The sequence below is a fragment of the Tinamus guttatus genome, unplaced genomic scaffold (assembly GCF_059628265.1).
Source record: "Tinamus guttatus ecotype Peru unplaced genomic scaffold, ASM5962826v1 Tinamus_guttatus_pri_ptg000004l, whole genome shotgun sequence".
NCBI classification, from domain to species: domain Eukaryota; kingdom Metazoa; phylum Chordata; class Aves; order Tinamiformes; family Tinamidae; genus Tinamus; species Tinamus guttatus.
In genome coordinates, this window is record NW_028288538.1 from 3,504,329 (window position 1) to 3,518,642 (window position 14,314).

A 14,314-nucleotide genomic window follows, 5' to 3' on the forward strand; every position below is an offset into this window, starting at 1 on the left:
ATCTGGTCTGTAACTTTAATGTACACCGTTATTACAACTCTAGAAGGTGTTATTAAGTTTCTACAATGAAATACCCAGGAAGGACATGAGACGGGTCAGCTTGGAGGTCCAGGCCTGTACCTGCTTCTCTTGCACTTCACCTGTGGCCCGGAAAGTCTCATCGGTGGCTGCAATTCAATGAGTTTCCTGAAGCCGCAAGGGCTTTGAAAGCTCCTATTACAGCCCCTCTGTTTGGAAAGTGTGTACGAGATGTTCGTGATAGCTACAAAGGACCTGTATGTATTTTCTTGTCCTTTTCTAATCACTGACATTCAAATGTGATTCAGATAATATCTGTAAAATATTAACTTGTAAGACAATGTGTCCTATGAAAGTAAGTCCTGATACGAAGGTAATTTTTTCACTGTTACCGTACTGGTGAGAAACAGCATGATTAAAAGAGAAAAAGGGATGAAAGGGTGGAGCGACGTAGCTGGAGTGTCTCCTTTTTATTTAGAGCCAGCCTAGCTACCATTGCACTATTCAGGACTCTGACATTACAATAGTGAAGGCCTAATCAATATGGATGATGGTTTTAATGGTTTTCATACAACGAAAAATTTATGTAAGTTTATCTGGAAGATTTCTAAAACTAATAGCATTTGTCATATGAATATTATACAATTACTGTCTGTCTGAAATACCAGCTCCTATTCATTTTAGCATAAGAATGGGAACACTAATGTTATCTGAGCTCTAATTACTGTGAGAAGGAGCAAAATACCAGTAACAGGGACAGAAGCTGGTCTGTCCCAGCACTGTCTGTCCCAAGACTGTTGCCAGGTGTTGGGATGTGTTTTCTGCCTGAGAACTGTCTCAGGGCATCAGAAACCCCAAACTGAAGAGATCTACTGAGCAAGATGTTCTCAGCTTGAAAATGTGATGGCATTTGGTGTATCACAGACTTAATTTGCGTTATCCTCGCATATGTGCAGCTTATCACCAGAAACCAAATTTTCCGAAGTGGCAATGCATTGTGCAAACACTGCGACCGGTTGTTTTCCGCCGCCGTTCACACACTTCTCGTTGATGGCAAATAGGGAACGAGTTGCAGTCACAGAAAGCAGGCAGCAAAAGGCCAAATTCCCACCCTTGGCTACCCCGGCACCAACGCGGGAAAACGCCCCTTCGTAGCGGGATGGCACCGCCGCGACGCGGAGCAGCGCTGCCCTGCGAAGGCCAAGCGCCTGCACGGTGAGGAGGACACGTTTTACTAGGGATGAGACGCGTTGGGAAGCAGCCTCCCGTGGGCCAGAACGTGAGAGCAGCGCGCTGCTCATTACACGATATCAACAGCGCGATCTGGAGAGGCCACCGCTGCATTTGGGCTCCGGAGTCATACAGCACCAGAAGCTACTGAACACATAAAAACATATTACCCCTTAAGATCTTGATTGTCTCTGGTTTACTATGCCTGCTCAAGAGTGTTATGTTTTACAAGGGACCGTATTACAGTACATGGGATAAAACTACTGTATCATCACTACAGACGGAGTGACTCGTGCCAGGATCTGTGGGGGAAACGGGTGTGAAATGAAGCCACAAAACTTCAAGGTTTAAATGCCAGATTTAATGGATTCCAGGGAAATGATCCAGGAGCAAAGCGGATATGAAGGTCTAGTCCTCCAATGATGCTCTACAGAAAGCAGAAAGTCTTCAAGGTTTTGTCGTGAGGTTCTTAAGACTAGGTCAAATCAGAAGGTGCCACCATCCAGAAGAGAGCTGACAACATAGCCTCGTCTCTCTTATTTCTGTATGGATCTGGAAAATGGGGAAAGCAGCTAAACATCGGAGTTTAGCAACCGATCCCAAACTCTTGTGAGAAGATCAGTCTCTGGTAAGATCCTGCCCTATGATGATGGATGTTCTGAAAAATTGGACCTCACCAGATTTCAATAAAGAGTTGGAATCTCATGGCTTAACCCATACATGATTTTGGCAGGAGATGATAATACTATTTATTTTTTTTCCTCTACATTTAATGCACTGCAGTAAACAATGTAAATCCTCAGGTGTAAAGACACCAATGTCAGATTTAATTGAAAAAAAACTTGTCTTTAGGAATGCACTTAAACATGGACTCAGCTTCAGGGACATATCCTGAATAGTGACAGCCTTAAAAATGTACTTAAGTGTTTTCCTTCACGTATGAAAGATTTGGGTAAAATATTATGTAATGCAATTCTTTTTTCTTAATGTAAGACCACTTAGCAGAAAGAGTACTTTTTCAAGCAAAATCACTTAAATTACATTAGAAGTTTGGGAAGGTTCAGTAATGTTTAAAATTATTGCATAATAAATAACTGTGCCATGAAAAAAAGGAGACTGACAAGTGAATTCTTCCTTTTAAAAACAGAGGATTAAAAAAAAAAAAAAAGTGGGCTTAAGCAGCTGATCTTGAAGCACAGGAAAGCAGGAGTTCATGAGAACATCTCAGATTTCCCACTAAGGTTCAAGTGTGAAAGAAGTTTTGCGAGAATAGCAGGTATTCTTCTTTCCTTTTTTCCATTTTTTTTTTTAACAGCCAGACTGATTCCTTTGCTAGGGACCGCAGAGAAGCGTGTTAAGCTTTGCTTCGCTCCCTGCATTCAGCAAAGAGAGTTTTTGGGAAAGTTGCCCAGATGCTGTGGACCAAGTTCAGCTCCGGCGTAAGTGTAAGCAGACAGAATTCCCACTGAAATCAATGGGCGTTGCACCTGCTGACTTCGGAGTTGAATATGGCCCAATCTGGGGATACTATAAAGGTTCTGTTTCCAAAGTTTCTTCTGGCTCGTTTTATGGGAATGCAGACCTGGCGCCAGGAACGTCAGAAGACCAATAAATTCACTATGGGAACTTCCAGGCAAATGACAACTCTCTCTCGCAAAACAAATCCAGAAGCACATGCAATGCTGAAGGACAAATGCTCAGTCTCTCCCTAGTTAGTTTGTATGAATACCAGTTTTAGCTCAGAAATGTTCTACAAGAAGAAAATGGGGAGTAGGCGGCTGGGAGACGTATTAAGGGAATTGCTTTGGGTGGGTTGTCCACCGTCTTTGGGCAAATATCTTAACGGTCCAGGCTGGTTTTGAACTTGAAGGAAGAGTCGGCTGAAGTCGCTAAGGAGGGTAGAGATACCAGCAATTTGATGGCTCATCGTAACAGCCGTTACGCTAGATGTTCCCAATTTGGACTGAATTATAGCTGTGAATGTCTCTGGGGGGAGGATGAAAGTACAGACAGGGCTGAGGGAGCCCATCCAGAAAAGAAGCAGTAGCCTGGATGCATCCACATGGTGCCAGCTACAGAGGAGTTGGTAAAAGTGTTGTGTAAATGAGTCCGGATTGGTCTCCATTGGGGTTATGATCTGCTGCTACGTGGGATTTAAGTGATGGAGATTCAAAGCCCATTTCTCGATGCGCTCTATTCTGGAACCATCCAATTCACAGGACACAAAGGTTCCCAGCAAGTTGTTTACAGATTAGGTAAATACAACATGAGAAAACTAAGATTGCAATTAAAGAAAAAGTTTTAGAGTCCCTACATTAAAAATAAATAAATAAATAATGTGAGGAAATAAAAGGAAGGTTTCATTCACTTTTAATTCTATGCAAAACCAGCATTAGACCCACATTCTGATTCGATCTAAAGTTTGAAAATACGTGAAGTAAGAAAAATTTGAAGTTAGCATTTCTACTCCAAGTCCATTTCCTTAGTAAACAAAGCAAGAGCATTCAATCATTTGTTTAAATTCAGTAGTTTTCCAAACATGTCAAGGAGGAAGTATTCATTTCATAACACAGGCACAGTGCCCACTCTGAACCCTCCTCAGGGGGAATGAACAAGGACACGGAGGAAGGGGACAAGCGAAGGCACCCCCAGGTGCTCGCAGAAAGCCGTCTTTTGAAGGAAGAGTGGAATTTCTTGCATTTGGCACGTCCCGGATTGTTTAGACTTAATTTCTTCCCCGAGCTACTTATGATTAACAGCCCTATTTCCATCTCCTGCCATTGAACATATGAGTCATCCATTTAAAAATATGCGATCGTATAGGACACACACTGCAAACGAGGGGAAAATTGATGTCAAGACCCAGCGTGTGCAAAGGGCCTTCTAAAACCGACCTCTAGGTCGTCCTAAGAGTTGTGGGTTCTCATGCCCCCGGACGTATATGCAGCCATTCATGGCTATATGCTAATTTATCCTAAAGATAATTTGATCTCTTTAGAAAAAAAAAAAAAAAAAAAAGGCCAAGCTGAATCCTGTCCTTCATAGGTGAAATTCCTATCCCGGACAAGAGGGAGGCAGCTCTTCTTTAGCTGCTTCTGGAAGCTTTCTGGCTCTTTATGCCCGTGAGCAACTTTATAAGTTATAGGGCTGCATTTTTCCATAATTATCTTGGATGAACGACAGAAGATGGACATGCTTCTTTCTTCTTGCAAACATAAGGTAATTTGGATTTTGCGTGGTCTGAAGATGAGGTCTGGTGTTAATGTGTTGCTGAACTGATGGAGACACGAATAAATGAAAACTTAAGAATATATGGTTTTGTATCCATCACTCTCATGCAATATTTAAGTCTTTCTATTCTGTATTGAACTCTCTTGGAGATTCAGTGTAAATGGACTGTTGCAGTCCATAAGTCAATCCACTATCGACTTGACTTTGTATCCCATTTATATAAAGGCTGCCCTGATAGAGCAAATAATCTTAATTTTTATATATCCACCTCCATCTGGAGTCAAATACAAACACACAGAGAACCCGGAGGTTTATTTCAAAATCTCTTTGAAAAAAATGACCACATATACAAGATTCTAAATATAAATATATAAGAGCCATTAGAGCCAAGTTGCACCTCTGTTTCCTTCTTTGCGGCCCAGGTGGTAGCAATATTTATCTTTCTTGGGGATGACTGTGACACTTAACTGTTCTATAAACATGTTATAAGAGGTAGGGATGGCCGTTGCTCTGCGATGGGGAAAGACAGAGGGTCTGTGGCGGGTCTCCGTGTGCTCACAGCAGGATTCGCGTGTGTCCATGCAAAGTGCTGCAACCCCAACATGATTTATGCCCCTTGCAGGAGGCACAGACGGAGCCTCTCCCCGCTGAGCTGCTGGAGTTCCTGCGGGCAAAACTTCCTATTAACACCAGAAAAATAAAATCTCTGCCGCTTATTGGGAGTCGCTACGGTGAGGCTAAGAGCTGCCTCCAACATGTTGCAGCCATCAGGAAAACACAATAAGCCAATGGTGCCCTGGGTGCCCGCAAGGCCCAGCGGCCTGCTGGACACGATGGCTACGGGACTAGACAGGACCTAATTGCTCTCAATGGTTTATTAAATCCATGCATTAGCACCAGCTGCATCCGAGAGCCACGAGCCGGAGCAGGGAAGCCACCGGCCACCGTTCCCGCATCCCATTGCTCCGGCATCTCCACGTGCAGGAGCCTGCGAGAGAGGCGAGCGTGGGCATCGGGGCTGAAGGGATGTCCCCGTGCCGCTCGGCTCGGCGCATCCGCAGCCTTCCAAAACAGCGCCGACAAGGCACAAGCACCGGCATGATTTACCGGCGGCTATTTTGGGCAGGTGCAGGGGAACGCTAAATATCTGGCGTTCCCCGCTTGCTGCAGTTGCTATGGATATGGCAGCTCAGGCCTGCAACGAGGGTTATAAATGTTGTTGCGCGCTTATCGTTGTTGTTGTTATTAAAACACAATCTAACCGTTATCCCCGCGCAGCCGCTGCCCCTAAATCGTCCCCGTAACGGCGTCTAGTTCTTTCCTTGAAGGAGGGACATGTATGAGAGGAGTTAGGAGCAACACCCTCTCCTCCCTTCTGGTTTTTATTTGCTGCAGAAGGGGCCACTTTTCAGCCAATTTAGCAATCACTTGGATTAGGGGCTTTACCCAGGTCCCCTGGTTGCACAGCACCAATGTATTCAACTGTTGTGTTTTTTGGGGGTATTGAAGAGCTGTGTCCCCTCGACAAGCGTTTTCCTGTGGTTGTGAGCCCCCGGGAGCTTGATGTGATTTCCAGACGAGCTTGGGAAGAAAGCAGACAAATCGCATGGTGTTTGTTAGTGAAGGGCTTGCTACGAGCATACAAAATGGGTTTATAAATGCTGATCTGGGTCGGGGGAGAAAGGAGGCGATGGCCGAGGTGTCCCCAAAGGCCAGGCGAGTGCCGTACCGAGGAGCCGAGGCGCGCGGGGAGGATAAACCTCGGCTGCTCCGCGCGCAGGCAATGCGAAGCGCGCGGATGCTTGAAGGTTACAAGGAGCTGGCGTCTGGTAAAGAGGTCAGTCCGCCCCGAAACCGCGGCAGAAGCCAAAATAAAGTCTAGGCTGGGCTGCGAGGAGCACTAGCACCGAGGCAGGGAAATTATGGAGGCCTCTTTCTCCCAGCAGTGGCCCTGAAAGCAGTGGCGAGGCCGATGCTGACACTGAAACGTGGTCGAACGGTCGGATGTTGCCTTGGGCTGCTGCTTGTTGCACGAGACCGGGATCAGCGGCAGCTTCCGTTGCATCGACTCAGCCCTGGCTGTGCTTCCCATGGTGTTTCCCCCAGGATGCTGGTGTTCTGGCGACATCCCGCTCCGCAGGGCAAGCGGCGGGAATTACCTGTTCCTCTCTGTCCATCCATCCATTTCCAGGGCCATAAGGGAGAGAAAAGCTTTGTGCAGATCTGCCCATGCACCTCGCCAGGATACAAGAGAGTACAGAAGGATATAAGGATATAAAGAAGAGATGTCCTAGTGGGCTGTAGCTAAACAATCCCAAATTACGAAACTCCCTTTGGCAGAGGGGCCAGCTGACAGCAGTGGCAATACCTCAAGTCCCACACAGAGCTGCTAGCAGCTTGTTTTCCTTTTGGAAGCATCCAGGACTCCAGAAGCAAAACGCATCAGGACGCCTATAGGGTCGCGTCTCTGTTGCTTAATTTGCAAGGCCTTTGGGGACATGGCACATCTTTTTGCTCTGTGCTTGCAACACGCACTGTTCCATAAGCTGTCCTGTCTGCAAAAGCAGTGAAGAGAAATGCTGTGGAATAACATACATATATATGCATAGATACATAAGGCTGTGGAAAACGATGTAGCAACGTAAATGGAAGTTATCATAATGCGACATGGGTCTTTAGGTGAACTGCAAAATCCTACTTTTGGCGTTAATGTTACTTTTGGCGTTTGCAATAATAACGCAACGCTCGCGCATCTCCTGCTAAATCTTTTTGCTGGGCTAGGGCACAGGCAGCACCCGCAAATACCCACTCACCGCCCAGCAGGAACCTTCCCCGCACGCTGCCCGCGTCCAGCAACCCTTGGGGGCTGCAGTGGCGGCCGAGGGGCCACACGTGGAGCAACATTGGTCATTGCAATATTAAAGCAAGATGGTGCGTGTTCAGGTCGCGTAGCAGTGACTGCAGGCAGCAAAGAAATATCGTGTGCAAAAATCACAGCTGTGCATTTACCTTCATAAAGCAGTTTTATTTTATTTTATTTTATTTTATTTTATTTTATTTTATTTTATTTTATTTTATTTTATTTTATTTTATTTTATTTTATTTTATTTTATTTTATTTTATTTTATTTTCCCGAGCACGACACGGGTGTTCCCCGCGGCGCCGCCTCGCCCCCCCCGCCGCCAGGTGCGCCCCGCGCAGGCCCCGCGCGCCGTCGCGCCCCCCCACCCTCCGCGGCCTTCCAGGCTCCCGGAGAGCGGAGCGCGGAACGGAGCGCGGCCCCCTGCCCGCCCCCCGGCCCTGCGCGCGCGCCCGCTCCGCGCGCCCGCTCCGGCTTTTGCCTCGCGCCCGCTCCCCGCGCCGCCGCCGCCGCCGCCCGGGCGAGGGGAGCCCGCGCGCTCTGCGAGGGCGGCGCGCGGCAGGAGGAGGAGGAGGGAGGCGAAGGAGGAGCGCGGGTGCGAGCTCCGTCCCCGTGCGGCCGCGCAGAGCAGCGGCGGGCGAGGCGGCGGCGGCGGCTCTTGTTTACCAGCGTTGCCTGCGCCGCGCGCAGGAGGAGGAGGAGGAGGAGGAAGGAGGCGGGAGAGGCGGCGCGGAGGCGGCCGCGGATCGCCCGCCAGCAGCGGCGGCCCCTTGGCCCCCCCGCAGGAATTAGCGACCCTCGGCGGGCAGCGCGCGGGCTTTGACCTTCAGCGGCGCGGAGCGGAGCGGAGCGGCCCCCGCCTGGCGCTGGGCACCGCGAGGGGGAGGCGCGCGGCGGCGGCAGCAGCAGCAGCAGCAGGAGAAGAGAGGAGGAAAAAGAAAATCGGGATTTACAAATTCGCTGGGTGCTTTTTGTCGGCGCCGCGGTGCTCCCCCGGCGCGATGGCGCGGCGGCGAGCGGGGATGCGCGGGGCTGCGCGCCGGCGGGAGGCGGCGGCGTGTTGAGCAGAGCCGCCGCTTTGTGTGTGTGTCCTGGATTCCTCCCGCTCTGCTGCGCCTCGCGGAGCCGGCGAAGGGACTGGTGGCCGCGGCGCCGCGGGGAGGAGGGACGAGACGGAGGACTAGGGGGGAAACCTCCGTATTTTTTATTTTTTTATATTATTTTTTTTTCTGCCGCGAATTGCGCATTCGGGCGCCCCGCGGCCGCCGGTTGCTGCGTGGCGGCGGTGCTGCTGTTGTTGTTGTTGTGGTGTGTGTTGTTTTTTTTTTTTCCTCTCCCTTCTTTCCCCTCCCTCGCCGAGGGGGGGCGAGGAGGGGAGAGGCGGCGGCGAGGGGGGGGACATCCCCTCGCGGCGGCCCCCGCGCCGAGGGAGGGGGGTTGACCTGCTGTCGCGGCGGGAAGCGCCGTTGTTGTTTTGTAAGGAGATTGTTACCCCCTCCTCCTCCTCCCCGTTTTTTTTTTTAATTTTATTTATTTATTTTTTTTTCGGCGTGTGTGTGTGTGTGCGCGCACCGCCCCTGCGTGCGGCGTTTGAAAATGGAGGGCGAGGATGCCGAGCGCCAGCCCCGGCGCGCCCCGCGCTCGCCGCGCGCCGCGGGCCGCCGCAGCCGGCGCTGAGGGGACGCGGCGCCCGCGCCCCGCGCTCCGCCCGGCCCCGGCCCCGCCGCGGGCACCAGCGCCTCCCGCCCCGCTCTGTTATTTTCCTGCTGTGGCTCCTCCAGAAGATCAACAGCCAAGGACCTCGCGGCCCCTTCGCCTTTCCAAGCCGAGGGGGCTTTTTTACTTCAATCGAATTTCCTGACGCAACGTGGATTTATTTATCCCCCCGCCCCGTACTCATCCCTCGGCGTTTTTAAGAGAAGAGGGGGGCGGAAAGGACACCGATTTGGGGCTTTTTTTTTTTTTTTTTTTTCTGAAAGGGGGATTTTGTCTAGTTAAAGGCAGAGGAATGAAGTCTGGCGCCGGAGGAGGGTCCCTCGCCTTCTCCTGGGGGTTTCTGCTCTGCTCCGCCGCGCTCTGCCTGTGGCCGGCAAATGGAGAAAGTGAGTATGGGGCGGCGAGGGCTGCGCCTGTGCGCGGTTGTGTGTGCGAGGGTGTTGGCAAGGGGCTCTGGGTGTACGTGTTTATGTATGTGTGAGGGTGTTGGCGAAGGGCTCTGTGTGTGTGTTTGTGTGTGTGAGGGTTTTGGCAAGGGACTCTGGGTGGACGTGTTTATGTGAGGGTGTTTGCGAGGGGCTTTCTGTGTGGGTGTGTTTGTGTGTGTGAGGGTGTTGGCGAAGGGCTTTGGGGGTGTGTGTGGGAGGGCATTGGTGAGGGGCTCCGTGTGTGTTTGTGTGTATGAGGGTGTTGGTGAGGACTTCCCTATGTGTGTGAGGGTTTCTTTGAGGGGCTGTCTGTGTGTGTGTTGCTGTGTACCTGAGGGTGTTGGCAAGGGCCTCCCGGGTGTGTGTTTATGTGTGTGTCGGTTGGTGAGGGGCTTTGGTTGTGTGAGGTTTTGGTGAGGGCCTCCTGGTGTGTTGGTGTGTGTGAGGGTGTTGGGAAGGGACTCCAGGTGTGGTGTTAGGGGTGCATGTGTGAGGGTTTCTGTGAGGACCACTGGTGTGTGTGTATTGGTGTGTACCTGAGAGTGTTGACCATGGCCTTCTGGGCGTGAGTGTATTTTTGTGTGCCCGTTGGTGAGGGGCTTTGGTTGTGTGAGGGTGTTGGTGAGGGCCTCCTGCTGTGTTGCTGTGTGTGAGGGTGTTGGCAAGGTGTTCCTGAGTGTGTGTGAAGGTGTTGGCAAGAGGCTTCTGTGTGTGTGCGTGAGGTGTCGACGAGGGGTTGCTGGTGTGTGCGTGATGATGGGGGGTGTGTGAGGGTGTCAGGAAGGGCTCCCGGGGCCTCGGTGTGTGCGATGGTGTCTGCGGGTGTTGTCGGCCTGTGGGGATGTGTGTGTTTTTCCGCCGCTCGCCAGAGCTGCTGTGGGGGCATGTTGTGTACGCGGGTCCAGCCAGCTCTCCGGAGGGAGCCGGCGTCCGTGGGCGGCTCTGGAAGAAGCAGCCTGTCCTTCCCGCTCGGCTGTTTTCCCCACCTGGTCCGCAGTGCGCCCCGAAGCTCCTCCACATCCTGACGTGGTGGTTGGACCGGGGCTGCAAACTGCGTGGTGAAAACACCCGCAGGCTGCCAAGAGCCGCGCGGCCTTCATCAGTGTCGAGCCGCTGTGCGGGATAACCCGTCCTCCGGGAGTGGGAAATCCTGGAAGATCCCTGTGTTGGCCTCCCGTGGGGGTGCGGGGTCCAGGTGGCGCCCCCCAGTCTAGAGGTCGCAGTCTGAATTTTCCCGACTCTCCCATTAGGCCCTCGTGTTTAAGTCTGTGCGTAAACAACGTGTTTGGTGCCTGGGAGCCGTTAAATGTGATTATTATTATTATTTTTATTTTTAAAGCAGCTGTGTTTGTACGCAGAGCGAATATTTGTGCAGTCGACCCAAGAGTGTGAGCTGTTTCCTCCATGCGCGTGGAGGGAAACGTGGCTCGTGGAGAGAAACGTGGCTCATGGAGGCTGCATGTATATATGTGTGTGCGTATGTATAGATATATACACGTGTATATGCCTACACCTATGCATCCATATTTATGCACACGTATGCCTATATATTACAGGTATATATGTGTACACACATATGTATATCTGTGGTGCCTGGGGGTTGCCACAGCCCCGGCCGCGTTTTCGGTGTTTTCGTGCTGTTCAGACCCGCGGCTGCCTCTGTAGGCAGGGAGATGTTAAACGTGCCTCAGAGCTCCGCCGTCGCGATAACCGTCTGCGGAGAAGGGGCTGTTTCTCCGTCTTCATGCCTTGATTTCTTCTGCTATGTGTTGTGTTGTTGTTGTTGTTTCTCTATTTTTTTTAAAAGTGTGCTATTTCAGCTGTTTTCATGTGCCTCTTCTTTTCAAAAAGATGTCTGCTGTTGCAAGGCAGCAAGAATTTTTTCTTTTTTAAACTTAAAGGAAAAAAATGTGGGAGCTACAAAGGCTTTTCTGAAAGCAGTCGTTTCAGGTTGAAAAGAAAGGGAAGTTCGGATGCCCTGGCGATGAGGCTAACTGGGGGGGAAAGAAATGTTTGAGCAAGAAGCGTGTAGACGGAGCCTGTAATGCGTGTTGAGTAATACTGTGTTTCATTAGGCTGCAAATGCCAATTAACTCGTTGCAAATTAAGGCGCACCTCTGTCTCTTGCACTGCGGTGCCAGGGCCAGGCTAGGGCTGGGGAGTTGCTAACTGCTTTAGCCAAAAAGTTCAGCTCACGAAAAAGAGCCGACAAGAGGGACGATTAATTTTGGGGTTTAAAAACCAAACCCCAGTGCCCTTCTGGGCAGGGCTTAAAACAGGATTGGGGAGTCAGGAGAAAAATAGGAGGAGGAGGCCTGGCGTGTTCTTAAACTACTGAGATATACAAATGTTATTTTACCTGCTACAGAACACTTTCAATTAAAAATGTTCATCCAGCCCTTGCAATAAAATAAGGCAGAAACAATGTGTTAGGATGTTAACTTCCAGTTCTCTGAAGTGTTTGCAGTTACCACTTAGCTAAAATGACCCAATTAAGAGCCTCCCAAATGAAATAATCTTCTTCTGAAGATCTAGGCATTTAAATATGAGAAGATATGCTGAAAAACTTGTCTTAGCTGAATGCTGCCTCTAATCGATCGTCTTTGTAGTTTGCAGTTTAATAGCCTTTGTTTTTGCGAGTTATTGCTGAAAGAATTCTGCTTTTAGGGGGAAAAATGATCTCCAGAGCAGATGTTTTGCATCTCTTCATATTCTTCTCTCTCTCCACAATAGTGGAAGGAAGATTAATCTTAATTTTTATTTGTTTTTCATATATACTGTGTCATAGCTAAAAGGCACTTCCATTTTCGGTCAAACAAGCAAGGCATTCCTAAATAGGAATACAAAGGAGTTACAACAGGAGGGGGGAAAAGCCATCTCTTTAATGCTAAATTATATAAAATCTGTTCAGGATTAGATGACAGAACATCTTTAAAATACAGGTAGCTTGAGCGGGAAGCTTCTGGTTAAGAAACGGTCACGAAAAGACGCTCAGAATGTTTTGAGATTTTTTTGTTAAAAAGACACAAAAACAAAAATAAACCTTCATTAAGATAAAGTATGTGGGGGTGTAAGAAGGCATGTGATGTGTAAAAACACTAACTTTTGGAGCCTGGATTTAGGATGAAGCCCAAACTCAGTATTTTCTTGCTGAAGCATGGGAGTGAAAATCAAAACACCTCCATGTTGTAGTATATGTTGATGAAGGGGAGTGTCTGCAAGGGAGGGAATTAAACATGCGGAGAAAAAATAGTGTCATTAGGTCTGGCCGTGCTTTGAGTGGTAGATATATGAGTATATATGGAGTGATAGATAGATGGGTCTGCTCATCTGGGTTCTGCGGTTATATGTGGATATCCAGGCTGTATTTTTTGTTTCCCATGCTCACAAACAGCAGTTCAGGCTTTTCGGTTTGAATCTCTATCCCAGGTTGCTTAATACAACTCAGGAGGTCACGAGGGTTTTTATTACACACATTTAATTTTCTTATGTGCCTGGTGGTTAGAAAATATTGTTAAGTGTGAGCTCCGTAGTTCCTTCTCTTGTTATGGTTGTGAATAGAAAATGCTGGTGTTAAAAGACTGGATATTAATTGGGTATGCCAGAAATAGAGGAAAAGGAGTATTCTGGAAGCGATGAGGAAATTATTAGGATTAGAGGCTATGGGAAGGCATGGGGAAGCAGGCACTACATCAGCTTTTTTGCTTGTGTGAGATTATACCTTCAAAGGGCTTCCCTACCAGAACTGGAGCAAAGGCTTGTATGACTCAGTAACTGAAAGGGTTAGGAAATGGTAATGACTTGGCTAATATCAGGCAAAATGCCTTTAAACGGTTAGAAAGCAGAGGAACGGGTATGGGAGGATGTGTACTAGAAAGTTTCATTGCTGAACCAATATGTAAGAGAGCAAAATATGTTTTTTTTGAGTAAAGCGAACAAAGTTTAACATGGTTCTTGGCAAGGCATTTCATAAATATTTTTAGAAGTGAGAGAAAGGGTCTGTAGCGAATGAAAATGAAGATCAATTTAGTTTGAGCTTTAGTTCAACTGAAGATGTGATTTTGGGCGTTTTCAAAAGGGAATTGTTCAGATTTGATAAAATATTGTGGTAGTTTTTTTTTTTTTTTTTTTTTTTTCCCCTATCGGTTACTCTTTCAAATTAATTCTAGCGTGTACTCAAAGCACAACTCTAGTGACAAATAAATACTGTTTTCATCTAGAAATAACATGCAAAATCTAGTGTTTCAGTATTTGTGTGATGTTTTTTGAATCTATCTTCGTGGTTAAATAATTAGTTTGTATTTGGTATGTGTTACTTTGGGAGAAATTGTTTAAAATCATACTGAGTTTTCTACTAAATTTGCATTTACTAAAGAGAATTTGCAGGAGAATGTCTTTAGTAAGTTTTTTCCTCTCCTTTTTCTCCCCCAAAGCATTGAGCATTTAGTATTAAAATATGTTTCTGGGTTATAATTATTGGCTTTAAAGAGTGATTTCAGTTCATGTTTAACTTAGGCTTTTTCTTCTTCCCCAGTCGGTGTTTAATTGTTTTTATGCTTATGTTGAGGTAATTTTAATGATGATTACTGGAATTATTAATTCGATGGGATCAAAAGAGACAGTTTTGTTAAATGATTGATTATACTGGGTAGAGCTTCCATCAAACTTTGTATTGAACGCCGATACTCTGGAGCTTTGAGGGGGAGAGAAATAATGTGCTTAGGAAACTTGTTTTCTTCGCTCTTGATGTTAGTTTTATGATCCCAAAGGGAAAACAACTCGTCTAGCGCATCATCTGTGATGGTCCTAAAGCTGATAGCTTGCAAACTAT

At 48.1% G+C, this 14,314-nt stretch overlaps 1 protein-coding gene across 2 annotated transcripts in view; it reads left to right on the plus strand.

Annotated features, from left to right (window-relative positions):
- The first annotated feature begins 9,214 nt into the window (after positions 1-9,214).
- IGF1R (insulin like growth factor 1 receptor) overlaps positions 9,215-14,314 on the plus strand; it is a 141,450-nt gene continuing 136,350 nt past the window's right edge. The window contains exon 1 of one of the 2 annotated variants that reach the window (XM_088539114.1): positions 9,215-9,441. In XM_088539114.1, coding sequence (XP_088395240.1) covers positions 9,348-9,441 — 94 coding nt within the window. In that variant the 5' untranslated portion in view covers positions 9,215-9,347. The remainder of the gene's footprint in view (positions 9,442-14,314) is intronic. The other variant, XM_088539059.1, reaches the window with a different exon arrangement.